Below are 26,649 nucleotides of genomic sequence, written 5' to 3'. Positions count from 1 at the left end.
CATGGGGGGGGAGAGAGAAGAGAATTACATTTCTGTAGCACCTTTCACAACTTCAGTATGTCTTCAAACACTTTATGTCTAATCGATTACTTTTGAAATGCAGTTGCTGTTTATTGTAGGTGAATTGGGAACCAATTTGTTCACAGCGATCACCCACAAACAGTATGCAACGGTGACCTGGATCATTGGTTTGCTTGAGATGTTGGCTGAGGAATAAATACTGGCTCCAGGAGACCAAGATGAACATGTCAACTCTTAAAAGTAAGGCTGGGGGTCTTTTTCCATTCACCTGGGAGGACAAACAGATCTAATAATTTATCAAAAATAATGCTTTTAACAGTGCAGCCCTGCATCTATTGCACTGGAGTCAGGATTTTTGTGCCAAAGTCAGACTTGTGTACCCCTCACCCTCTGACTCAGCCGCAGCAAGTGGAAACACATACCTATCTGGAGTCAACCTTGATGTCAACACAAGCGAGCCTGAAGATCGATTCGGGGGGGTGGGGTGGGTAGTTGGGATTGACCAAAATATCAACACAATTTCCAGCAAGCGGCACAGGGCCACAATTGGAGGCAGGATGTCTTGGTAGATTCACAGTGTGTGTGACATCGAGTGTCTGTGAGTATGTGTATCATATTCAGAGTATCTCTGAGTGAGTGAGACATTGAGTGTCTTTGTGCTTGTCATTAAGAGTGTCAGTGAGCGAATGTGGCATTGTGAAAATTTCAGTATATGTGTAACAGTGAGTTGGTGTGACTGTGTCAGGCAAAGAGAGCATCAAAGTCAGTGCTGCTGGCTTCCACAGGCAAATACCTGCCAACATAGAACATTACAGCGCAGTACAGGTCCTTCGGCCCTCAATGTTGCGCCACCCTGTCATACTAATCTGAAGCCCATCCCACCTACACTATTTCATGTACGTCCATATGCCTGTCCAATGATGACTTAAATGCCCTTAAACTTGGTGAATCTACTACCATTGCAGGCAAAGCATTCCATACCCTTACTATTCTCTGAGTAAAGAAACTACCTCTGACATCTGTCTTATACCTATCTCCTCTCACTTTAAAGTTGTATCCCCTCGTGTTTGCCATCCACATACTTGGAAAAAGGCTCTCCCTGTCCACCCTATCTAACTCTCTGATTATCTTTCACGTCCTAGATTTTCATTGCTCCACCATTGGAGGCCATGCCACCTAACCTCTGCAATTCCCTCCTTAAACCTTTCCACCTCCCTCAGATCCTCCTTAAAGCACTTGACCAAGTGCTTGTGTGCTTGCCCTAATTTCTTCCTCACTTGGCTGAGTGTCAGATTTTGTTTAATCAATTCCTGTGAAGTGTGTGTTGTCGAAGGCATCTTATCAACATAGGTTGTTGTCTGTATGGGGTTCTGGTTTGACTGGGCCTCCGCTGTCCTGCTTCTTCAGAGAATGGTAGAGGAAGAAAATAGCTAAATGTATTTATTGTTTGAGGAAGTTCTTTAATACAGTTGAGATTTTTGGGGTCAGGTCCCAAGAACTGATAAAGTGTGACAGTACGCGTCCTAGAGTTGACTGTTGCTAGTGTCTGCAAACTAATCACAATTAGCTTGCAGGCTTGCATAAGGTATTGTCCCCAATAGTTTTGTTAACCTATTCCACATGCTTTCACTTTTATTAACGATCTGCCTGTGAGGAGACACTGTGCCTTTAGAATTAATTATTTGGCATCTCCTGATCCTGTTTACTTAGTGATCTCTATCCTCATTGTCCTATCAGCATCCTTTCAATATAAAGCCACTTCAGGGTGTCAAATTATACCCTTGCTTTACTTTTAGTGCGTAAGGGAAGGTTTGAGTGTTTTAACTTTCAGTCAATTGCCTCCTGGTTCCAACTGATTCCTTTCCAGTAATTGGCCAATCAACTATCCAGCCTCATGAGATTATTCCCCCAACCTTCCTCCCTTCCTCGCCCCCTGCCTGGCTGCCACACATATATCAGTGTCTCTCTTTTGACAGACTGTGAATGAAGAGTAAACAATAAGGAGCAGTGGGGGTGGTGGGGGGTGTCCTGAACTGTGGGCAGACTTGGACAGCCAGCCAGCGAGTGAGGGAGAGCGCAGGAGGAACGGAATCTGAGCTTTTCTAGGAAACTGAAACAAAAAAAAGACGGTAAAACACCTTGCCACGTGCCCGGACCGCCACAGAAACTGTGTGTCGGAGTGAGACCATAATGTTGGAGACACCACAGTACGACCCCTGAGTTTGTTACAATTCACAGAATGAGCGAGCCAGCGTCCGAGCCGCAGGCAGGAGTTTGGCTCACGGTTTTGTTGCTGTCGCTAATGTTGGGTGAGTTGGGAATTGCATTGTCCCCTTATGTGAAATGGGGCAAGGGGCTGGGGGGGGTGGTGGGATGGTCCTGCAGGAAGTTCCAAAATAAAGTTTAGTCTGTTTGCATTGTTGAACAAAATCTTGCTGCGAAATAAAGGAAACAGTTTTAAATTGGGGGGAGGCAGTTTTCTTCAACAAGGAATGTGAAATCCTTTTGGTGTTAGTGAAAGGTTTGCTGACCAGTACTGTGTAATTTCTCAGTGGAACTCTGCTCCCTTAAGAGTAACTGGTTGTAAGTGACTAAAAGGACAATGTGGTCTGTCGCCCCACTGTCGGCAAGGTCCCGATGAGCAGCAGCTTCTGAGATTTCACTATTTGACCTATTACCACAACACCAGCAAGTTTTGGGAGGCACTAGAAGATAGCTGTGTCTGAATTTGAAAGTGCAATTGGTCAGAAATGTTTGGACGGTGAGCCAGCAACACTGTTATTGATGAGGGCATGACTGTACAGGATGGAAAAAGCAAGAGGCCATCAGACTGAAGTCCTCTAAAGTCTTAGTCAGCGGCCTTGTGTCAAAATATAACACTTCGTACGCGATGTGACATTGCATTACTGAGGGAGCACCATACTCCCAACTCAGCAAACAAACCTACTCCCAGAACCTCAAACTGAGGTACAAATCTTCTCAAAACTTGTGAGCACCATACTGTTGGAGAGTTGGTGCAGAGGCAGTGCTGCATTGTTGGAGGATCAATGTTGATGGAGTGCCGCACTTCCATAGGTTCAGAACTGAGGGAATGCTGCACCGTCAGAGGGTCTGTACTGAGGGAGTGCTGAACAGTTGAAGAGTCAGTACTTGGGGAGTGCTGCACATTCAGAAGTTCAGCACTGAAGGAACATGGTATTGTTGGAAGGTCGGTGCTGAGGGAGTGCTGTGCTATCGGAGAGTCAGTGCTGAGGGAACGCCACACTGTCGGAGAGTCAGTGCTGAGTGAGCGGTATAGTGTTGCAGGACGAGTGCCAGGAGAGGTATTGAAAATCCATTTTGGAAAAAAAAGTCAGGAACAATGCTTAGCATTAGAATTGCCTTCATATTGCCATCCTCCCCCCACCAATCTCTCCAGCTGGCCCCATGCCTCCCTCACATATCCATCCTCCGCGTAGGAGCCCCAGAACAACATCCTGACCCCCTGACCTGCGCCGGCCTTCCACCTCCTGCTGTCTTGCCCATCCTCCCACCACCACCCCACACACACGCACACACCTGTCCACGCACCAATTCAGGTCACCGACTGGGGGCAGAGATGCTGCAGGCCCCTCACCTTCCCACTCCGTTTCTCCTTTTCCCTGACGGCCCGAGAACATGAGCTGTCGGCTCTGTCACAGTCTGCACTGCCTCGTGGAATCTTCCTGTTCCCTCTGGTCCAGGGTTGACCACGGTGTGCAGTTTTGCACTTAGCCAGCAGGGGAGCCCTCTGAGTTTGAAAGCAGAAGGAGATGCTTGATGCTTAAGAAAGGGACTGAATTTGTACAGTGATTGTCTCATTACAGTGCAGTTTATGCTAATCCAGTTGATGGTCTATGACAGTCTCTCACTGACTGCACAGACCGGTTAGTGAGAGGGCAGGGGTGAACTATCTGCCAGCTGTACACTACCTTTTGCAGCTTCCCTACAGCTAAAAACATGACCAGCTTTCTGCTGAGGATGCTGTTCTCATCCAGATTTAGTTATTAGACAGTAGCCCCTCTGATCAGAAGGCACAGGGTACAACCCCACATCCTCCACCCAACTCCATCAGTTAGTGTAGGAGCAAATTATTGCAGGTGTTGAAATCTGAACCTGAAAACAAGAGATGCTAGAGATCACAGCGGGTCAGGCAGCATCCACTGAGAGAGCACAAGTTAACATTTCGAGACTAGATTGCTCTTCGGCAGAACCTAAACTCGTAAAATCTGTTTGATTTAAGATTTATATTTTTTACCCCGATTCAAATTATCCTGATTTGGAGATGCCGGTGTTGGACTGGGGTATACAAAATTAAAAATCAAATTATCAAATCAAAGCAAATCACCAGTTCAAATTATCTTAACTACCTTTAAGATGTACTTGAATGAACACTTAAAACTCAACCCTATGAACTTAGTGTGGAAAAGAGGGGCTAGTATAGATGGTTAGACTTTTTTTGCACTTCAGACTTGATGGCCTGAAGGGCCTCTTCTACACTTTTAAACTGAAACTAAAGTTTTTACTACACTGTCCCCATCAAACACCCCCGGGGACAGCACAAGGTTAGATACCGAGTATAGCTCCTTCTACACTGTCTGCATCAAACACTCCCAGGACAGGACAGCACAAGGTTAGATACAGAGTAAAGGTTCCTCTACACTGTGTCCATCAAATACTCCCAGGACAGGGACAGCACAGAGTGAGATACAGAGTAAAGGTCCCTCTACACTGTCTCGATTTAACACTTCCAGGACAGCGGCAGCGCATTTAGATTTTCTGTATTGTATGACTCTGGGCACTGTTGGAGGATCACAGCTGAAGAAGCTGTCAAGTCACTACTGAGGGAGCACTGTACTGTTGGTGGGTCCAAGCTGATGGTGGGTCAGTACTGAGGGAGGGTGCACTGACCGTGGTTTAGTACTGAATTGAATTGAACCGAGGCTTTGTCTTGCGAGCAATACAGGCAGATCACATAGCTAAGTAGCATAGATAATAAATATTAGGTAAACAGCAGCAAAAACAAAAACACAGAGTTTGAGAGTCCATTCAGTATTCTAACAACAACAGGGTAGAAACTGTTGTGAAACCGCTGGTGCGTGTGTTCAGGCTTCTGTACCTTCTCCCCGATGGTAGAGGTTGTAGAAAAACATTGCCAGGGTGGGATGGACCTTTGAGAATGCTGGCGGCCTTTCCTTGACAGTCGGTCCAGTAGATGGATTCTATAGATGGGAGGTTGGCCTTTGTGATTGTCCGGGCCAAGTTCACCACTCCCTGTAACCGTCTCCAATCCAGGTAGTGATACAACCAGATAGAATGCTCTCGATGGCACAGGGTATGAAAGTTGGCAAGGGTATTTGCCATCATGCCAAATTTCCTCAGCTGCCTGAGGAAGAAGAGATGTTGACGAGCCTTTGTAACCAGTGCGTCCACATGAAGAGTCCAAGAAAGCTTGTTGTGGATGACCATTCCCAGGAGCTTGACACTCTCCACTCGTTCCCCCTCTGTGCTGTTAATGTGTAGGGGGCATGAGTAACATCCCGCTGAAAGTCAATAATGAGTTCCTTGGTTTTGCCAGCATTCAGAGCTAGGTTGTTCACAGTGCGCCATTTTTCTAGGTCTTCGACCTCCTGTCTGTAGTCTGTTTCATCGCCATCTGAGATTTGACCAACTATGGTGGTGTTATCAGCAAACTTGTAAATGGCATTAGTCTGGTATTTGGCGACGCAGTCATGGGTATACAGTGAGTACAGTAGGGGGCTGAGTATGCACCTCTGGGAGGCTCCAGTGTTGAGGGTTAGTGAGGATGAAATATTGTCCCCAATCTTCACTGATTGTGGTCTGTGGGTCAGGAAACTGAGGATCCAGTTGCAGAGTGTGGGGCTTAGTCTGAGATCACTAAGTTTAGTAATCAGTCTCGAGGGGACAATAGTGTTGAAGGCTGAACGGTAGTCAATGAGTAGGATTCTTGCGTAGCTGTTCTTTGTGTCAAGATGTTCTAGGGCAGAGTGAAAGGCAAGTGATATGGCATCTGACGTGGACCTGATGGTCCGATAGGCAAATTGGAGTGGGTCAAGAGTAGTGGGGGGGCTGGAGTTGATTTAATGCCATGACCAGCCTTTCAAAGCACTTCCTGACCACTGAAGTTAGGGCCACTGGGCGGTAGTCATTGAGACATGCTGCATGAGCCTTCCTAGACACAGGGATGATGTTGGCCCTCTGGAAACAGGCAGGGACAGTGGCCTGCTGCAGGGAGAGGTTGAAGATGTCCGAGAAGATCTCTGCCAGTTGGTCTGCACATGCTCTGAGTGCACGGCCTGGTACACAGTCTAGTCCCATCAGTTTTCTTGGATTCAAACAAAGGAAAACTGATCTGATCTCTGATGCAGTGACTGTTGGGATAGGTTCGTCAGGAATTGTCGGAATAGATGTTGCCTCTCCGCCGAAATTCTGCTCAAAGCGAGCGTAGAAGGTGTTGAGATGATCTAGGAGGGATATGTCATCATCTGCTATCTTGCACTGTCTCCTTTTTAGTTTGGATCGGTATTGGTCCTTGGCTGTCTTAATGGCTCTGTGAAGGTCATACTTGGATTCCTTATATTTGAGTGGGTCTCCTGATCTGAAGGCCTCACCTTTTTTAGCAGGTTCTGTATGTCCTGGTTCATCCAGGGTTTCCTGTTGGGGAACACCCAGATTGACTTCCTCAGTATGCATTCCTCCACACACTTGCTGATAAAGTCTGTGACTGTGGTGGCGTACTCGTCCAAGGTACCTGCAGGCTGTTTGAACACAGCCCAATCAGCCAATTCCAGACAGCACCGGAGTTGATCCACTCACTACACACTCCAACCAGCACTGGACTGGAGCGAAAACTGCACTGTCGAAGGGTCAGTGCTGAGGGAGCGCCGCGCTGTCGGAGGGTCAGTGCTGAGGGAGTGCCGCGCTGTCGGAGGGTCAGTGCTGAGGGAGCGCCGCGCTGTCGGAGGGTCAGTGCTGAGGGAGCGCCGCGCTGTCGGAGGGTCAGTGCTGAGGGAGTGCCGCGCTGTCGGAGGGTCAGTGCTGAGGGAGTGCCGCGCTGTCGGAGGGTCAGTGCTGAGGGAGTGCCGCGCTGTCGGAGGGTCAGTGCTGAGGGAGTGCCGCGCTGTCGGTGGGTCAGTGCTGAGGGAGTGCTGCGCTGTCGGAGGGTTAGCGCTGAGGGAGCGCCGCGCTGTCGGAGGGTCAGTACTGAGGGAGCGCCGCGCTGTCGGAGGGCCTGTGCTGAGGGAGTGCCGCACTGTCGGAGGGTCAGTGCTGAGGGAGCGCCACACTACCAGGGGGGCAGTGCTGAGGGAGCGCCGCACTGTCGGAGGGTCAGTGCTGAGGGAGTGCCGCACTGTCGGAGGGTCAGTGCTGAGGGAGTGCCGCACTGTCGGAGGGTCAGTGCTGAGGGAGTGCCACACTGTCGGAGGGTCAGTGCTGAGGGAGCACCGCACTGTCGGAGGGTCAGTGCTGAGGGAGCATTGCTCTGTCACAGGGTTGACATGGACTTATTAGAGTCCATTTTTAACAGATCATCTTAAATTTTTTTGAGTCTGTAACTAGTGGAGTACAGAAGGCGGAACCAGCGGGTGAGGTGTATTTGAATGTTGAAGATGTTTGATCAGATCCCATGTCTGCAAAGTCTGAGCGCATGGGATGAGGATTGGTTAACAGAATGAAAAGACTATGGGAATAAACAGCTTATACTTGGACTGGTAGACTGGCTATTGGGGTACTACGCAGTTAACATGTGGAGCTCAGCTATTCACAATATATCAACAATTTCGACTCGGGCTAAGTGTAATATTTCCTAGGGAGAATGTGAGTTGTGTGGAGGATCCAAAGAGGCTTCAGATGGGGTTTAGACCAAGTGAACGGGGAAGAGCATGGAGTGTGTGGATAAGTGTGAAGTTATCCACCTTGGTAAAAGGAATGGCTGTGTAGAATATTTCTTAAACCATGAGAATGGAAAGTGTCGTTAGCCATGGGAAGTCCCTGAGGAGTTAGAGAGAGGTGGAGAAGCTGTGGTCATGTCACTGGACTAGTATTCCAGAGCCCATGGCTAATTTCTGAAGGACACAGGTTTGATTCCCAACCCGGCAGATGATAAGATTTGAGTTCAATTTTTTTTAAATCCAGAATTAAAGCTGCTGTAATGGAAACCCAGTAAGCATTGTTGGCTGTTGTAAAATCCCAACTGGTTCACTAACATCCTTTAAGGAAGGAAATCTGCTGTCCCTAACTGGTCTGGCCTCCATGTTACAAACCCACAGTGATGTTGCTGACTTTTAACTGGCCCCTGGGCAATTGAGAATGGGCAATAAATGTTGGCCCAGCCGGAGACAGCCACATCTCATGAACAGATTTTTAAAAATTCAACGAGGGCTAACTGAAATAACTCCACAGAAGCCGGTATCCTGTTACCTTGTCACCCTTTACTTACACGTGGAGAGGCCTTGACACTAGTCCAGCTCCCTCTGAGTCAACTCTCAGAATGAACTGGCACTCCTGTTCTAGTGTTATAGAAATGTACAGCATGGAAACAAACCCTTCGGACCAACTCATCCATGCCAACCAATACCATGGCTGATAACCTACCTCATCGCTATTTCCCCTCAAACAAGACCATATCCCTTAATGTCTCATCTAGAAATCTGTGTGAAATACAGTCATGTTACTGTACAGTCAAATTAATCTAGTCCCATTTGCCAGTATTTGGCCCACATCCCTCTGAACTCTTCCTATTCATATATCCGTCAGGTGCCTTTTAAATGCTGTAATTGTACCTGTCTCCTCTGGCAGCTTGTTCCATACATGCACCACCCTCCGTATGAAAAAGTTGCCCCTTAGGTCCCTTTTAAATTTTCCCCTCTCACCTTAAAGCTATGCCGTCTAGTTTTGGACTCCCCTATCCTGGGGAAAAGACCTTGGGTATTCACCTTATCCATGCCCCTCATGATTTTATAAACCTCTGTGTTCTTTTATTTTTCCTCCCCACCCCCAGGCTACTGCCTGACATCGGTTGTGCTTATTTTTCCCAGCACCCATGTTGTGTGTGTGTGAGGAGCGTAGGACTGAAGTGCCACAAAAAAACATAGGAGAAGGTTTTTAAGAAAATCAAAAAAGGGAGTGCAAGTCCCCACACCCAATATATACATGGTCCACAGACTCCACAGAACAAGCAGTTGGGCTGGGAGTCCGTGAACCACCGCAATCTGTGGTTGAGGGGACCACTGTGTGCAGCACCTTCCACCCCAGATCCCAAGAGAAAGGGGGAGGACTCTCGCATAGAGTGCCCTCCACTGAGGATCCCCATCACCCAGTGGCAGATGAGAACACTAAGGTATGTCCAGGCGGTGGATGAGGGAGAAGAGGTGGACAGTGTGCAGCAGCCATCTGTACGGGGCCCCACCGTTTTATGTCCCTAAAAAGGGTAAAACTAAAATTCCGGAGGTGGCTCAGTTAGTGGGGCACAGGTTCCCGCGGGATGTACGGGACTTTGGTGCCAATGTGAAATTCCATCCAGGCAGGGGTGAGCACAGACGGGATTCCACTGCACACCTGAGATAGACCCCCAGATAGAGGAGATGGGTGGTACTCCAAAGGAACCCCCGTGACTCCTCCGGTAGAGAGTCCACCCACCACGGACCGGCCAGTAGTCCAGAACATTTGGCCCATTTGATCCTGGCGGAAGACGCTGCTGAGTACACGGCCTGGCACTCACGCATCCTCCCCAGATCAGCCGGGTGGGTGAAAGTCAAGAGCGCGTTGTTGACGTAAGCCAAGAGAACCACCCCCATGCCTGCGCCGCGCAGAACCAGCCCTGACAACCTCCTCTGCAAGAGGCGCAGGAAAGGCTGCACGCACGTGGAATACAGCTGGCCGGACAGGGGGCAGCCTTGACGCATTCCTCTCCCAAAGCGAAGGGGCGCCGTCAGGGACCCATTAACTTTAACCAGACACTCTGCGGCGGCGTACAAAAGTCGGATCCAGGTGACGAACCGCGTCCCAAACCCGAATGCCCGCAGAGTCCCGAGCAGGTACTCGTGATCGACCCTGTCGAACGCCTTCTCCTGGTCGAGAGACAGGAAGGCGCTCGGCAGACCAGCCCGTCGACAGAAATGGATCAGGTCCCGGACCAGGTGGACGTTGTCGTGTATCCTCCGGGGACCATGTGGGACTGGTCCGGGTGAATCATGTGGGCCAGCACGGAAGCCAGGTGAGAAGACAACACCCTGGCGAAGATTTTATAATCCATGCTGAGGAGGGAGACCGGACATCAGTTCTTCAAAAAACGAAGGACCCCTTTGGCAGCAGGACGATGACTGTCCTGTGTCAAGAAAGGAGCGGCTCTCCGGCAGTAAGACACTTCCCCGGGATCTGTGCGTAGTCGCGCCCAGGACGTCGCAGAATGCCCTGAAGAATGCCACAATCAGCCCGTCCCTCCCTGGGGACTAGCCCCTCGAAAGCTGGTCAAGGGCACCGGTCAGCTCCTCTAAAGTGACGGGAGACCTCAATATTCTTGTCTGTCAGCCAGGACTCCCTGACTGAATCAGGTTATCAGGGAACTTATCTTCTATGAGGGCCTCCTAGCTGACCTCATTACAATCACTACACTAGCGTGTCACTTACTTAGGGGAAGCAGCACGTTAGTCCTTATTGGAAGAGGCTTTCAGTACAGGAGGAAGGACATCTTACTGCAGTTGTACAGAGCCTGGGTGAGACACCCACCTGAGTATTGTGTACAGTTTTGGTCTCCTGATCTGAAGAAGGATATAATCACCAGGGAATGAATGCAGTGATTGTTCATTGCGCAGATCTCTAGGCCGGTGGGATTACCCGATGAGACCGGGTCTTGGAGAGCCGACCTGTATTCTCAGAGTGGAGAAGAATGGGCAGGGGTCTCCAGGAGGCTTACAACATTCTTACAGAACCCAACAGGGGAAATGCTGGAAAGAAGTTAGCCCGAAGTCAGTGTGAGGGGGGGAGCTAGAACCAAGGACACAGTCTCAGAATGAGGAGGAAGCCGTTTCGGAGTGAGAGATGAGGAATTCTTTTCACTGGGAGGAGAGTAGAGCTTTCCAATTCCCTCACCCAGGGGCGGTGTAAGCTCAAACTGTGACTGTATTCCACACTGAGATTTCTAGATGAGGCATTAAGGATATGATTATAATTGGGGGAAAATGGTGATGAGTTAGGTGTTCAGCCATGAGCTAGACTGGTCAGGCTGGAGGGGCTGAATGGCCCACCTAGACATGTTCTCACATGTTCTGTAAAGCAGATCAAGTCAAAATCCAGTAAACTGCACAGTCAGTGCTAGGAGTTTAAGACGTAGAGGATACATATGTAACTTGAATCCCAATGTGAGTTGGAGTTCAGGGAACTGGTATCCCATTGAAAGGTGGTGTGTTTGGGAGCCATACCTCAGTAAGTAGGTTTCAGTGTGGGACGCGTACCAGTGAGAGTCAGTGCGTGCGTGTAGGACCCCGTACCCCAGTGAGAATCAGTATGTGTGTGTGGGACCTTGTACCCCAGTGAGAGTCGTGTGTGTGTGTGACCTCATACCACAGTGAGAGTAAGTGTGGGTAGGTCCCTGTACCCCAGTGATAGCCAATGTGTGTTGGACCCCGTACCTCAGAGAGAGTCCATGTGTGGAACTCTGTAGTCCAGTGAGGGTCAGTGTGTGTGTGAGCCCGTATCCCAGTGAGAGTCAGTGTGTGTTGGACCCCGTACCCCAGAGAGAGTCAGTGTCTGTGTGGGATCCGTACCCCATTGAGTCAGTGTGTGTGTGTGACCCTGTACGCCAGTGAGAGTCAGTGTGTGTTGGACCCTGTACCCCAGAGAGAGTTTGTGTGTGTGTGTGTGGGATCCGTACCCCCGTGAGAGTCAGTGTGTGCTTGTGTGTGTGTTTGTGGGATGCTGTACCCCAGTGAGGGTCAGTGTGTGTGTGTGGGGGGGAGACCCTGTACCCCAGTGAGAGTCAGCGTGTGTGTGTGGGACCCTGTACCCCAGTGAGAGTCAGCGTGTGTGGGACCCTGCACACCAGTGAGAGTCAGTGTGTGTGTTTGTGGGACACTGCACACCAGTGAGAATCAGTGTGTGTATTTGTGGGACCCTGTACCCCAGAGAGTGTGTGTGTGTGTGTGTGTGTGTGTGAGAGACCCTGTACCCCAATGAGAGTCAGTGCGTATGTGTTGGACCCTGTACCTCAGTGAGGGCCAGTGTGTGTGTGTGAGCCTGTATCCCAAGTGAGAGTCAGCGTGTGTAGGACCCTGTACCCCAGTGTGTGCTTTGTGTGTGTGTGTGAGACCCTGTACCCCAGTGAGAGTCAGTGTGTGTATATGTGTGGGACTCTTCCCCAGTGAGAGTCTGTGTGTGTGACCCTGTACCCCATTAAGAGTTAGTGTGTGTGTGTGGGACCCTGTACCCCAGTGAGGCTCAATGTGTGTGTGAGCCCGTATCCCAGTGAGAGTCAGTGTGTTTTGGACCCCGCACCCCAGAGAGAGTCACTGTGTGTGTGTGTGTGTGTGTGTGTGTGACTCCATACCTCAGTGAGAGTCAGTGTGTATGTGTATATGTGTGGGACTGTACCCCAGTGAGAGTCTGTGTGTGTGTGTGTGTGAGAGAGAGTGAGTGACACTGTACCCAGTGAGAGTCTGTGTGTGTGAGAGACCCTGTACCCCAGTGAGAGTCAGTGTGTGTGTGTGGGACCCTGTACCCCAGTGAGAGTCAGTGTGTGTTTGGGACCCTGTAACCCCAGTGAGACTCTGCGTGTGTGGGGGACCCTGTATCCCAGTGAGAGTCAGTGTGTGTGTTTATGGGACCCTGTACCCCAGTGAGAGTTGTGTGTGTGGGGGGGACCCTGTACCCCAATGAGAGTCAGTGTGTGTTTGTGCGAGAGACCCTGTACACCAGTGAGAGTTAGTGTGTGTGGGACCCTGTACCCCAGTGAGGGTCAGTGTGTGTCTGAGCCCATACCCCAGTGAGAGTCAGTGTGTGTGGGACCCTGTACACCAGAGAAAGTCAGTGTGTGTGTGGGACCCTGTACTCAAGTGAGAGTCAGTGTGTGTGGGACCCAGTACCCCAGTGAGAGTCAGTTTGTGCTTTGTGTGTGTGTGGAGGGGGGGGGGGGGGGGAACCCTGTACCCCAGTGAGAGTCAGTGCTTGTTTGTGGGACCCTGTACCCCAGTGAGGGCCAGTGTGTGTGTGCGTGAGCCCGTATCCCAGTGAGAGTCTGTGTGTGATGGACCCCGTACCCCAGAAAGAGTCAGTGTGTGCTTTGTGTGTGGGACCCTGTACCTCAGTGAGAGTCAGTGAGTGTGTGTGTCTGTGGGACCCTGTACCCCAGTGAGAGTCAGTGAGTGTGTGTGTCTGTGGGACCCTGTACCCCAGTGAGTGTGTGTGTCTGTGGGACCCTGTGCCTCAGTGAGAGTCAGTGTGTGTGGGACCCCGTACCCCAGTGAGAGTCAGTGTGTTTGTGTGGGACCGTACCCCAGTGAGAGTCAGTGTGTGCTTTGTGTGTGTGTGGGACCCCATACCCCACTAAGAGTCAGTGTGTGTGTGTGGGACTGTCCCCCAGTGAGAGTCAGTGTTTGTGTGGGACCCCGTATCCCAGAGACTGTCAGTGTGTGCATGCGTGGGACTGTCCCCCAGTGAGAGTCAGTGTGTGTGTGTGTGGAGCCATAACCCAGTGAGAGTCAGTGTGTGTGTGGGCCCCATTCCCTGGTGAGAGTCAGTGTGTGTGTGGGACCCCGTACCCCAGTGAGAGTCTGTGTGTGTGTGTAGCCGTAACTCAGTGTGTGTGTGGGACCCATTCCCCAATGAGAGTCAGTGTGTGTGTGTGGAGCCGTAACCCAGTGAGAGTCAGTGTGTGCATGGGCCCCATCCCTGGTGAGAGTCAGTGTGTGTGTGGGACCCATTCCCTGGTGAGATTCGGTTTGTGTGTGGAGTCGTAACCCAGTGAGAGTCAGTGTGTGTGTGGGCCCCATTCCCTGGTGAGAGTCGGTGTGTGTGTGTGGGACCCATTCCCTGGTGAGAGTCAGTGTGTGTGTGTGTGTGTGTGTGTGTGGGCCCCATTCCCCAGTGAGAGTCAGTGTGTGTGTTTGTGTGTGGAGTCGTAACCCAGTGAGAGTCAGTGTGTGTGTGTGGGACCCATTCCCTGGTGAGAGTCAGTGTGTGTGTGTGTGTGTGTGGGCCCCATTCCCCAGTGAGAGTCAGTGTGTGTGTTTGTGTGTGGAGTCGTAACCCAGTGAGAGTCAGTGTGTGTGTGGGCCCCATTCCCTGGTGAGAGTCGGTGTGTGTGTGTGTGGGCCCCATTCCCTGGTGAGAGTCGGTGTGTGTGTGTGTGTGTGTGTGTGGGCCCCATTCCCTGGTGAGAGTCAGTGTGTGCGTGGGCCCCATCCCTGGTGAGAGTCAGTGTGTGTGTGTGGGCCCCATTCCCTGGTGAGAGTCAGTGTGTGTGTGGGCCCCATTCCCCAATGAGAGTCAGTGTGTGTGTGTGGAGCCGTAACCCAGTGAGAGTCAGTGTGTGCATGGGCCCCATCCCTGGTGAGAGTCAGTGTGTGTGTGGGACCCATTCCCTGGTGAGATTCGGTGTGTGTGTGTGTGTGTGTGTGGGCCCCATTCCCTGGTGAGAGTCTGTGTGTGTGTGGGCCCCATTCCCTGGTGAGAGTCAGTGTGTGTGTGGGCCCCATTCCCTGGTGAGAGTCAGTGTACGCATGGAGTCATATCCCGGTGAGATCCATGTTTGAAAAGTTGGAGCTCTATGTCAGCTGAGCCAGAGTGATCGAAGTGACTCATCTAAATCTAGATGAGTGCCAATTAAATGTTGTATTATATTTATACGGATGGGACTGTGCAGGCAATTGCTGCAGGAGGCAGTCAGGCTGGAAGCCCTTCCCCCCCCACAGGTTGTTAGTGTGAATTCACTTTGTTCCTGTGACTCTTTTTACTGTTGGCCAGACCGAGACTCTTGGGAGTTGGGTGAGCCCTGAACGCCCCTTCCTTCAACATCATCCATTTCTCCAAAAGAGCCAAATGTCTTTTAAGACGTTAATTGAATTATTTCGAGAAGCTCAGCCATTGGAAGGAGCCTCAGAGCAGCAGGAGTTCAGAATTGCATTCACAGCCTGTCAGCCCATACAAAGGGACAGGCAGAGAGTTCAAGAGCACCCAGGTCCTATTCAGCACAAATCATCAGAGTCAACCTTAGCTCCATTTCGCAGCACCAGCAGTTGGGCGTCACTCTGATAGCCAGACAGATTGCATGGTGCCATTTATCTCTCACATTCCTGAAACTGCTACCTCTCACTTCGGTGGCAATTCACATTCGGCAGCTGTCCCTCTGATAGCCACAGTGATAATCAGTCTGCACAGTTCGAGCTAGCAGGCTGTTTAACTGTGGAAAGCATCACATCTGAGCGCAGACCAGTCTCATTGACAAGTATGCAGATGGTTAGCACTGCTGCCTCACAGCATCAGGGACCTGGGTTCGATTCCAGCCTCAAGTGACTCTCTGTGGAGTTTGCACATTCTCCCCTGTGTCTCCATAGGTTTCCTGCGGGTACTCCGGTTTCCTCCCAGAGTCCAAAGATGTGCAGGTGAGAGCAGGTTGGCCATGCTAAATTGTCCCATAATCTCTAGGAATGTGTAGGCTGGGTGAATTAACCATGGATAGTGTGGGATTATGGAGATGGAGTGTTTGGAGGGATAGTGAAATCTTGAAGGGCTGAATGGCCCTCTTCTGTACTGGAGGAATTCTGTGTACATTTGTGGGTGTAACAATGCAATATAAATGTGTTAGGCAATACAAGGTGATGTGTGCTAGAGTGTGTCAGTGTGCTACATCAAAATGTTACAGTGCAGTAAGGGGAGCTGGTGATGTTAGGCCATAATCTCACTGGACTGGCAATCCAGAGACCCATACTAAGGTTTTTGAGATATGTTCAAATCCCATCCTGACAATAAATGGAATTTACGTTCAACTAATTGATATAACATCATTTGTTCACGGGACTTAGGTAACCCTGGCTAGATCAGCAGTTATTGTCCATACAGCACGGAAACAGACCCTTCAGTCCAACTTGTCCATGCCGACTGGATATCCCAACCCAATCTAGTCCCACCTACCAGCACCTGACCCATATCCCTCAAAACCCTTCCTATTCATATACCCATCTAGATGCCCTTTAAATGTTGCAATTGTGCCAGCCTCCACCACTTCCTCTGGCAGCTCATTCCATAAACGTACCACCCTCTGTGTGAAAAAGTTGCCCCTTATGTCTCTTTTATTTCTTTCCCCTTTTCCCTAAACCTACGCCCTCTAGTTCTGGACTCCCCCACCTCAGGGAAAAGACTTTGTCTATTTATCCTATTCGTGCCCCTCATGATTTTATAAACCTCTATAAGGTCACCCCTCAGCCTCTGATGCTCCAGGGAAAACAGCCCCAGCCTGTTCAGCCTCTTTTATAGCTCAAATCCTCTAACCCTGGCAACATCCTTAAGTCTTTTCTAAACCCTTTCAAGTTTCACAACATCCTTCTGATAGGAAGGAGACAGAATTGCACGCAATATTCCAAACGTGGCCAAACCAATGCCCTGTATAGCCACAGCATGACCTCCCAACTCCTGTATTCAGTACTCTGACCAATAAAGGAAAGCATTCCAATGCATTCTTCACTATCCTATCTACCTGCAACTCCACTTCCAAGGAGTTATGAACCTGCACTCCAAGGTCTCTTTGTTCAGCAACACTCCCGAGGACCTTACCATTAAGTGTATAAGTCCTGCTAAGATTTGCTTTCCCAAAATGCAAATTAAAGCACTAACCCCTCTATACGCTTCCTTATAGACAGACGAAGGCAGGAAAAAGACATGGGTGTACTGGACAGAGGGGCAAACTGGGAATGCAGTTCAGTGCTCTTTGTTCTTGTGCTAATCAAATAAAAAACTGCTTTCCAATCGCCCTTCTCCAGATGACACCAAGCAGCAGTTTCACTGATAAAAGATCTCTGCATTATCGAACAAAATCACAGCTTACAGCAATTGTTGAAGAAAAGATAAACTGGTCTTGTTCAAGGTTAAAGTGGCTTAAAGAAAGGAACAGAAAACTGCTGAAGGCTTCTTAATGTGACTCGTGAGCTGTCTCCAACAGATCATCTCCTCACATCTTCTATAATCGACCTACTCTTTTAAATCTCAATTTTAAGTCTGTCAGAATTACCAACAATGACCTCTTCTCTCCCTGCACCTTCTCTGTAGCTGTAACACTGTATTCTGCATTCTTACTCTTACATACTAATGTAAGTTAAAAATCACTGGACACCAGGCTAGAGTCCAACAGGTTTATTTTGTCCGGTAGCTAGCTACCTGATGAAGGAGCAATATTCCGAAAGCTGCACTTCCAAATAAACCTGTTGGGCTATTAGCTGATGTTGTGTAATTTTTAATTTTGTCCAACACTGGCTCCTCCACATCATACTTGCGTAAGGTATAATTTGCCTGGATAGCATGCAAGACAAAACCTTTCACTGTGTCTCCATATGTGTGACAATAACAAACTAAATCAAATCAAAATCTTGCCCCCATCCCCAAGCTGTTCTGCTAACCCAAGAACCAATCATGTGTTGTTGACCGGCAGAAGGTTTTTGTCACAGAGATTCCTGGAAAAGCTCAGCAGGTCTGGCATAGTCTGTGGAGAGATATCAGAGTTAGCGTTTCAAGTCGAGTGACCTTTCTTCAGAACAAACCTTTCTGACAGACCTGCTGAGCTTTTCCAGCCATTTCTGTTTGTGTTTCTGCAGTTTCTTCCAGGTGTTTTTTTTAGCAAATCCTTGTCATTGGTAACTGGTCACTAGTACTGAACCAGTCAACCAAAATTCCGTCTGTCCACAACCCTTTCGGTTCCAGTTCATCTGCAGATCCTGCTGTACCCTGCAGGTATGCAATGAATATCTCGTTCCTTACTTACAAACTGTGTAACCAGGCTTGTTAAAAAAATATTCTTTTCATGGTTTCAATAACAATTCTTACAAAATCACACAAATTAAAACATATTAACCTTACATTCCCTCATCCTTGTAAAGATGACATCAGCTGCAGTCTCCTAAACACAGCCCTGGCCTGTCCAATTTGTAACTTGAATCATTTTGACAAATGTGTCCTCCCGAGCTTCCAAGGCTGATTAAACATTCCAGAGGTTAGGGGCCCAGTGCTGAGTGCTGCTGGGGCTCTGGGTCACAATGTCCTGACGTATAACGTGATGCTTCCCTATTGTGTATTACAGATGGAGGCTTGTTCTCTGAGTTATACTTTGTGGAGGAACCAAGTGATGTGATCGCAGTGAGGGACCGAGCGCTGATGTTAAACTGTCAAGTGGAAGGGGTGGAGCCTATCACCATCACTTGGAGGAAGGATGGTTTACCGCTGCAGGGCAGAGGCCGTATCTCAGTGCTCCATAATGGTTCGCTCTGTATCTGCAACTTTCTGAAGAAAAAGGAGAACAACGAATCGGATGTCGGGGAATACGATTGTACGGCGCGAAATCGATTTGGCATTCTGCTCAGTCGCAAGGCCCGTGTGCAGGTGGCAAGTAGGTGGTACCTGCCTCATTCCCTTCACCTGCAGCTATCACTGCCACACCTCCCTCTCTCTCTCTCTCTCTCTTATTGTCTCTCGCTGTCTCACCCAAACCCCTCCAAATTCCTCCCTCTCTCTTTCTCATTCTCTCTCACTCACCCATATCCCTCCAGATTTTTCTCTCTCTCTCTCTCTCTCTCTCTCTCTCTCACCTATATCTCTCTCCAGATACCTCCCGCTCTCATTTTCTCTCTCACCCATATCCCCCAGATTCCTCCCTCCCTTTCTCATTCTCTCTTTCTCTCTCTATCTCTATCTCTCAACCAGACTCCTCCACATTCCTCCCTCTTTCTCTCTCCTATTCCTCTATCTCTGTCTCTCTCTCTGTCTGGATTTTCTCTCTCTTTCTTATGTCTGTTCCCCTCAATCCCTCATCCTCACTCAGACTACAACCCCCCCTACCTTCAGCCTCACCCTCACTGCGTCCCTACCCTGGAGTCCTCACTCCCTCACTTCTCCCCTCATTCCCTCACCTTCCCATGATACCTGGTCACTTCTGATTCCTCCCTGTGCCGCTGAGCTATCCTCATTGTGCTTCATCCTCTCTCTAACTGGTCAAACCTCTGTGTCTTATCTGAAACCTTGGTGAGTAAGCTGAATGAATGCCCCTCACTGTTCCTGTCGGTCTTCCCTTCCAGCTTTGCCTCGGTTTCAAACCCACCCTCAGTCCATGAAGGTGCAGCTGGGAGGAGTGGCCCGGTTCGAGTGCCATATCTTCGGGATTCCTGAAGCCAAGATAACCTGGGAACTCAACCGTGTTCCTTTGAACATGGAGGATGCCAGGTAAGTTGCAGCTTTCCAACCAACCAATTAGAGTGATCATTCAAAACGGTCAGTGCTGAGGGAGCTGGCACTGTCAGAGGATCAGCGCTGAGAGAGCTGGCACTGTTGGAGGGTCAGCGCTGAGGGAGCTGGCACTGTTGGAGGGTCAGCACTGAGGGAGCTGGCACTGTCGGAGGGTCAGTGCTGAGGGAGCGGGCACTGTCGGAGGGTCAGTGCTGAGGGAGTGCCGCACTGTCGGAGGGTCAGTGCTGAGGGAGTGCCAGACTGTCGGAGGGTCAGTGCTGAGGGAGCGGGCGCTGTCGGAGGGTCAGTGCTGAGGGAGTGCCAGACTGTCGGAGGGTCAGTGCTGAAGGAGCTGGCACTGTCGGAGGGTCAGCACTGAGGGAGCTGGCACTGTCGGAGGGTCAGCGCTGAGGGAGCGGGCACTGTCGGAGGGTCAGTGCTGAGGGAGTGCCGCACTGTCGGAGGGTCAGTGCTGAAGTAGTGCCAGACTGTCGGAGGGTCAGTGCTGAGGGAGCGGGCACTGTCGGAGGGTCAGTACTGAGGGATTGTTGCACTGTCGGAGGGTCAGTGCTGAGGGAGTGGGCACTATTGGAGGGTCAGTGCTGAGGGAGTGGGCACTATTGGTGGGTCAGTGCTGAAGGGTTCAACAGGAGCCAGTGTTTTAGGTATCGTACACTTAAAGATCCAGCAGCCAGTATTTTGATGAAAAGCTGGTATTATTACTTGGTGTCATGAAGCACTGTTTAATCCTCTGCTTGTATCTCAGACAAGTGGTTATTTAGTGGTGTTTTACCTCACTGTGGCTGAATTTAACTTGTCTGCTGCCCTCTCTCTACATCCTGCCCTTGTCTATAAGGCTGAGAGGTGTGGAGCACTGTCATTCCCTGTGCCATACTGTGACAGAGTGTGGAAAGCATGACTGCCTCTACTTTTGTCTCCAGGTATACCCTGCTACCAACTGGAGTTCTTCAGATCACCCGGGTACAGCAGCAGGACCTGGGCTCCTACCGCTGCGTGGCAGTCAACATTGCAAACACCCGGGCCAGCCAGGAGGCTACACTCAGCCTGTCAGGTCAGGACCACAGCACGGCCTTCAGCTGCCAGTGCAGCTGTGCCTCACCCTCCACAATCCTACATCACCTTCTGTAACCTTCCCTCACCCTCCACAACCCTCCCTTACCTTCAATAACCCTCCCTCACCCTCAATAACCCTCCCTCACTGTCATTAACCCTCCCTCACCCTCAATAACCCTCCCTCACTCTCAATAACCCTCCCTCACTGTCATTAACCCTCCCTCACCCTCAACACTCATCCCCTACCCTCCATAACCCTCCCTCTCCTTCCACAACCCTCTTCCACACTCCATAACACAGCTTCAATAATCTCTCACCTTCAATAACCATCACTCACCCTCCATTGCCCCTCCCTTACCATGGAAAATTCCCTCTCCCTTCACGAGACCCCTCGCTCTCCTTCTGCCTCCAGAGCCCTCAACAGCCCTCCCTCACTGCCTCACCCCATAGTCCTCCCTCTCCTTTATCTTGTCCTCATTATGGTTCCTACCCAGCTCCCTAACCCTCATCCTCATTATGGTTCCTACCCATCTCCCTAACCTTCATCCTCATTATGGTTCCTATCCATCTCCCTAACCCTCATCCTCATTATGGTTCCTACCCATCTCCCTAACCCTCATCCTCATTATGGTTCCTACCCATCTCCCTAACCCTTATCCTCATTATGGTTCCTATCCATCTCCCTAACCCTCATCCTCATTATGGTTCCTACCCATCTCCCTAACCCTCATCCTCATTATGGTTCCTACCCATCTCCCTAACCCTTATCCTCATTATGGTTCCTACCCATCTCCCTAACCCTCATCCTCATTATGGTTCCTACCCATCTCCCTAACCCTTATCCTCATTATGGTTCCTATCCATCTCCCTAACCCTCATCCTCATTATGGTTCCTACCCATCTCCCTAACCCTCATCCTCATTATGGTTCCTACCCATCTCCCTAACCCTTATCCTCATTATGGTTCCTATCCATCTCCCTAACCCTCATCCTCATTATGGTTCCTACCCAGCTCCCTAACCCTCATCCTCATTATGGTTCCTACCCAGCTCCCTAACCCTCATCTTCCCCACTCCCGCCTGCCATCATAGCTGACCTCCAGTCCCTCTATGTGAGGTCAGGCCCAGCTGTCTGCTGTTTCTGACGTGTTTCTTAATTCTTTCCCAGTTTCATCTCCACAGGTGGACCAGGAACCTGTAATCCTCTCAGGCCCACAGAACCTCACCCTAACCATCCACCAAACGGCCATATTAGAGTGCATCGCCACAGGAAATCCTAAACCCATTGTGTCCTGGAGCCGCCTCGGTGAGTGTGAGACAGGATCAGAACAGTCACAGAGCTGAGTGTCCGGGGTGGGGGTCAGATTCTGCTGTTGTACCTGCCAGGAACACCTGAGGTCAACCCCAATAAAAATGCACACACTCCCAATCCCAGCATACCTTACTCCCAGACTGTCACGTCATTGTCAGCAGTCTCTCAATTCCCAGGCTGTGTGTTTCGGTCATGTGTCTTCACGTGACTGAAGTGGCCAATTTACCTTGGGCACACGGGGCAGGACATCCCACCAAGTTCTGAACCCAAATTGCAGGATTTGCTTTCTTTCCTGCCTCACCATTAACTTTAGATTCAAAACATGCTGCAACTTGCTGGGCACAGTGTCACCATTCTGACCAGTTTTGTGGTGAGCTCCTCAAAGCCGCCCATGCGTCAGGGAGAGCTTCAGAGAGCCTGTGCAGTGTGTTCTTTGTCCACCCTGAAACGCTGAAAAGGTTGGCAAAACGGGTCCCAGCACAGAAGACAATTTTCAGCCTCCCAGACACATTGTAACTGGCTTTTGCTTGAGTGCATGCAGAGCTGGCTTCAAGAAGAACTGTAATATTTGTTTTATGGTTCACTCAATGCTCCTCAGGAGGCGTTGCTGGTGAAATTTCCTTAGTCCAGGTCTCACTGCAGTACAGGAGTGTGGTGACAACGATTGCTTTGTACACTGCTGTGTCGAGTCTCTTTATCGTCAAATACTCACTGGCGCAGTGTGTAAAAGGCTAAGTTGGTGCAGCTGATCCAGTGTTGGATCTATTCAGTAGTGACCTTTCGACAGAAGTGGCTGCCAAAACATGGAAAGTGCTCAACATATAGGGGCAGCTTGGTGGTTAGCACTGCTGCCTCACAGTGCCAGGGACCCGGTTCGATTCCTGCCTCAGGTGACCGTCCATGTGGGGTTTGCACATTCTCCTTGTGTCTGTGTGGGTTTCTTCCAGCTGCTATGGTTTTCACCCACAGTCCAAAGATGTGAAGGTTAGGGTGGATTAGCCATGCTAAATTACCCATAGTGCCCCAGGGATGTGAAGATTGGCAATGCTAAATTACACTGGAGGCTAAATGAGTTAGCCATGGGAAATGTGGGGTTACAGGATAGGGTGGGGGTCTGAGTGGGATGCTCCTCGGAAGGTCAGTGATCACTTGATGGGCCTAATGGCTTCTATCTGTACTGTAGGGAATCTATAATTCTATAATGTTATGCTATCCCAGAGTCCCTCCTTCAGAATATATTGGGAGGTGGAATATTTAACTAACCAGATCAGTTTTGTTTTGGCAACATCATTTTTAAAAAAAGGAAGGGATAGACCAGGGATGTACAGGCCAATTAGTCTAATGTCACTCATGGGAAGTTATTAGAAAGAATTCTGAGGGACAGAATATGTCTGCACTCAGAGAGCTACAGATTAATTAGGTATAGTCAGCAAGAGGGTGGTGGTAACCGGGAGTGAAGGTAATGAATTTGATGTGGTTTACATGAGCTTTAGCAAGGCTTTTGATTAGATCCCTCTTGGCAGACTGGTCAAAAATGTGAATTCATGGAATCCAAGACAAGAAGACACATCAGATCCAAAATTGGCTGTGAGGCAGGAAGCAGAGGGTGATGAGTGAGGTATATTTCTGTGAATAGAAATTTGTTTCTAATGAGCTTCCATAGAGCTTGGTGCTGGGGCCCTTACCACTTGTGGTATATATTAATGATTTGGACTTAAATGGAGGGGGGGGGAAAGAGTACCATCAACAAGTTTGCACATGACGCAAAAATTGGTCAGGTGATAAATAGTGAGAAGGGTAGCCTTAAAGTGCAGGAGGATGATGGTCAGCTCAGCAGGATAGTGGCAAAAGGGCCAGCTCAGTGGTTAGCACTGCTACCTCACAGCACCAGGGACCCCGGTTCGATTCCTGCTTTGGGTGACTGTCTGTGTGGAGTTTGCACATTCTCCCTGTGTCTGCATGGGTTTCCTCCAGGTGCTCCAGTTTCCTCCCACAATCCAAAAATGTGTAGGTTAGGGTGGATTGGCCATGCTAAATTGCCCGTAGTGGTAGGTGCATTAGTCAGGGGTAAATAGAGGATAGGGGAATGGGTCTGGGTAGGTTACTCTTTGGAGGGTCGGTGTGGACTTGTTGGGCCAAAGGACCTGCTTCCATACTGGAGGGAATCTAATCTAAAAAAGAATGGAATTCAATCAGAAAAAGTGTAAAGTATTGCACTTGGAGAGGCCTAACAAGGCAAGGGATTACACAGTTGAATGAAAGGACCCTGTAAAGTACTGAGTGACCTTGGTGAACAGTTCTACAAGTGTCTAAAGATGGCATGGCATGTAGATAAGGTGGTTAAGAAGACGTGTGGAATACCTGCCTTTATAAGCTGAGGTCTGGCACACAAGAGCAAGAAGGTTATGCTGGATCTGTATAAAGTGCTGCTGTGGCCACATCTAGTGTACTGTGTGCAATTCTGGTCCTCACGGCAGCATGGTGGCTCAGTAGTTAGCCCTGTTGCCTCACAGCACCAGAGACCCGAGTTGCACATTCTCCCCGTGTCTGCGTGGGTTTCCTCCGGGTGCTCCAGTTTCCTCCCACAATCCAAAGATGTGCAGGTCAGGTGAATTGGCCATGATAAATTACTCAAAGTGTTCAGGGATGTGTAGGCTAGGTGCATTAGTCCAGGATAAATGGAGGATAATAAGGGAGGGGTATGGGTGGGTTACTCTTCAGAGGGTCGGACTTGTTGGGCCGAAGGGGATGTAGGGATTCTATGACACATTATGGTCAGGATGTGAAAGCACGAAAAGGAGCAGAGGAGATTTACAAAGATGCTGCCTGGGCCAGAGAGTTTGAGCTATAAAAAACGAGAGGGTAGATTTGGGTTGCTCTCCTTAGTACAGTGAAGGTTGAGAGAGGTCTATAAGATTGAGAAGCATGGATAGAGTGATTAGGAAGGCATGTTCTCCATTGGTAGAGAGAGGTCTAAAAAGAAAATGTGAGGTTATACACTTTGACAGGAAGAATAGAGGATATTGTTTAAATGGAGAAAGACTGCAGAAAGCTGAAGTACAGAGGAATTTGAGAAACCTTGTGAATTTATCACAAAGAGTTAGGATCCATTTCAAAGGGAATGGAATATAAATTAAGGAAGTTTTGCTAAAACTATACAAGACAGCAGTCATCTGGAATACTGAGGCTACTTATTTAAGGAAGGTTACTGGCACTGGAGATAGTCCTGAGAAGGTGCACCAGGCTGATTCCAGAAATGGAGGGACTTTCTTATGAGCAGAGATTGAGTAGACTGGGATTTTATTCGTTGGAATTTAAAAGAATTAAGGGGGGATCTTATAAAAACATATAAAATTATGAAGGGAATAGATAGGATAGAAGCAGGGTGGGTAGGATTGAGGAACTGCAAAGGTGAAAAACCACAGTTGGAGTTATGTACAGGCTTCCAAACAAATGTCAGGAGCTGAGGCACAAGATACACCAGGAGGTAGAAAAGATGTGTGGGAAAGGCAAAGTTACAGTGATCATGGGGGATTTCAATATCCAGGTGGATGGGAAAATCAGACAAGAAAAGGAATTGGTGGGGTGTCTATGAGAGAGGTTTTTTGGAGCAGCTTGTGATAGAGCCCACGAGGGAACAGGCAATACTGGACCTAGTGTTGTGCATTGAGACAGTGCATTGTGCACTAAGAAGGAATCCTGAGGATGCAGTGAATATAACATGATAGAATATACTGTGCAATTTAAGAGGGAGACGATAGAAACAATGGTGATGGTACTACAGCTGAACAAAGGCAGCTGCAAAGGCATGAGGGAGCGCTGGATAGAATAGACTGGGAGAGGAGCCTAGCAGGAAAGACAGAGGAACAGCAATGGCAGGAGTTTCTGGGAGTAATTCAGGAGACACAACAGAGATTCATCCAGAGGGAAAAGAATCATGGTACAGGGAAGGTGAGGCAACCATGGCTGACTAGGGAAGGCAGGGATAGTATAAAAGCAAAAGAGAAAGCATATATTGTGGTGAAGGGCAGTGAGAAACTTACAAAGACTAACAGAGGGCAACAGGAAAAGAAATAAGATTAAATATGACAATAAGCTAGCCAGTAATATAAAGAAAGAAAGACTGTAGGAGTTTCTTCAGATATATAAAGGGTAAAAGAGAGGCAAAAGTGGACATTGGGCCACTGGAAAATGATGCTGGAGAGATAGTAGTGGAGAACAAGGAACTGGCTGAGGAACTGAATAATTACTTCACAGAGAATGGTGGCCATCACCAAGGAGAAGGTGCAAGAAAAACTGAATGACCTGAAGGTGGATAAATCACCTGGACCAGATGGACTACACCCCAGAGTTCTAAGGGTGATAGCTGAAGAGATAGTGAAGGCATTAGTGGTTTTCAGGAATCGCTAGAGTCAGAGATGGTCCCAGAAGACTGGAAAGTCATGAACATGACAATCCTGTTTAAAAAGGAAGTAAGACAAAAACTAGGAAAATTACAGACTGATTAGCCTAACCTCGGTCATGGGTAAGATCTTGGAAGGCTGAGATTTCTGAATACTTGGGAGTGTATGGTAAAATAGGGCAAAGTCAGCATGGGTTCATCAAGGGGGAGGGTCATGTCTAACAAATCTACTAGAATTATTTGAGGAAGTAACAAGCAAGTTAGACCAAGGAGAGCCAATGGATGTTATCTACCTGGATTTCAAGAAGGCCTTTGACAAGATGCCACCCAGGAGGCTGCTGAGTAAGATAAGGGCCCATGGTGTCAGAGGCTTGGTGTTAGCA

At 49.1% G+C, this 26,649-nt stretch overlaps 1 protein-coding gene across 3 annotated transcripts in view; it reads left to right on the top strand.

The window, feature by feature from the left end:
* Nucleotides 1-2,007: 2,007 nt before the first annotated feature.
* The window catches only part of LOC140453952 (immunoglobulin superfamily DCC subclass member 3-like), a 49,627-nt gene continuing 24,985 nt past the window's right edge, over nucleotides 2,008-26,649 (top strand). For 2 of the 3 annotated variants that reach the window (XM_072548825.1, XM_072548824.1), the window contains exons 1-5: nucleotides 2,008-2,330; nucleotides 18,341-18,646; nucleotides 19,332-19,476; nucleotides 20,421-20,551; nucleotides 21,721-21,858. In XM_072548825.1, coding sequence (XP_072404926.1) covers nucleotides 2,261-2,330; nucleotides 18,341-18,646; nucleotides 19,332-19,476; nucleotides 20,421-20,551; nucleotides 21,721-21,858 — 790 coding nt within the window. In that variant the 5' untranslated portion in view covers nucleotides 2,008-2,260. The remainder of the gene's footprint in view (nucleotides 2,331-18,340; nucleotides 18,647-19,331; nucleotides 19,477-20,420; nucleotides 20,552-21,720; nucleotides 21,859-26,649) is intronic. The other variant, XM_072548823.1, reaches the window with a different exon arrangement.

This window comes from Chiloscyllium punctatum, chromosome 28, assembly GCF_047496795.1.
Source record: "Chiloscyllium punctatum isolate Juve2018m chromosome 28, sChiPun1.3, whole genome shotgun sequence".
Lineage (NCBI taxonomy): Eukaryota > Metazoa > Chordata > Chondrichthyes > Orectolobiformes > Hemiscylliidae > Chiloscyllium > Chiloscyllium punctatum.
The sequence above is the reverse complement of the archived record's forward strand: the minus strand, read 5'-3'. Positions and strand labels throughout refer to the sequence as shown.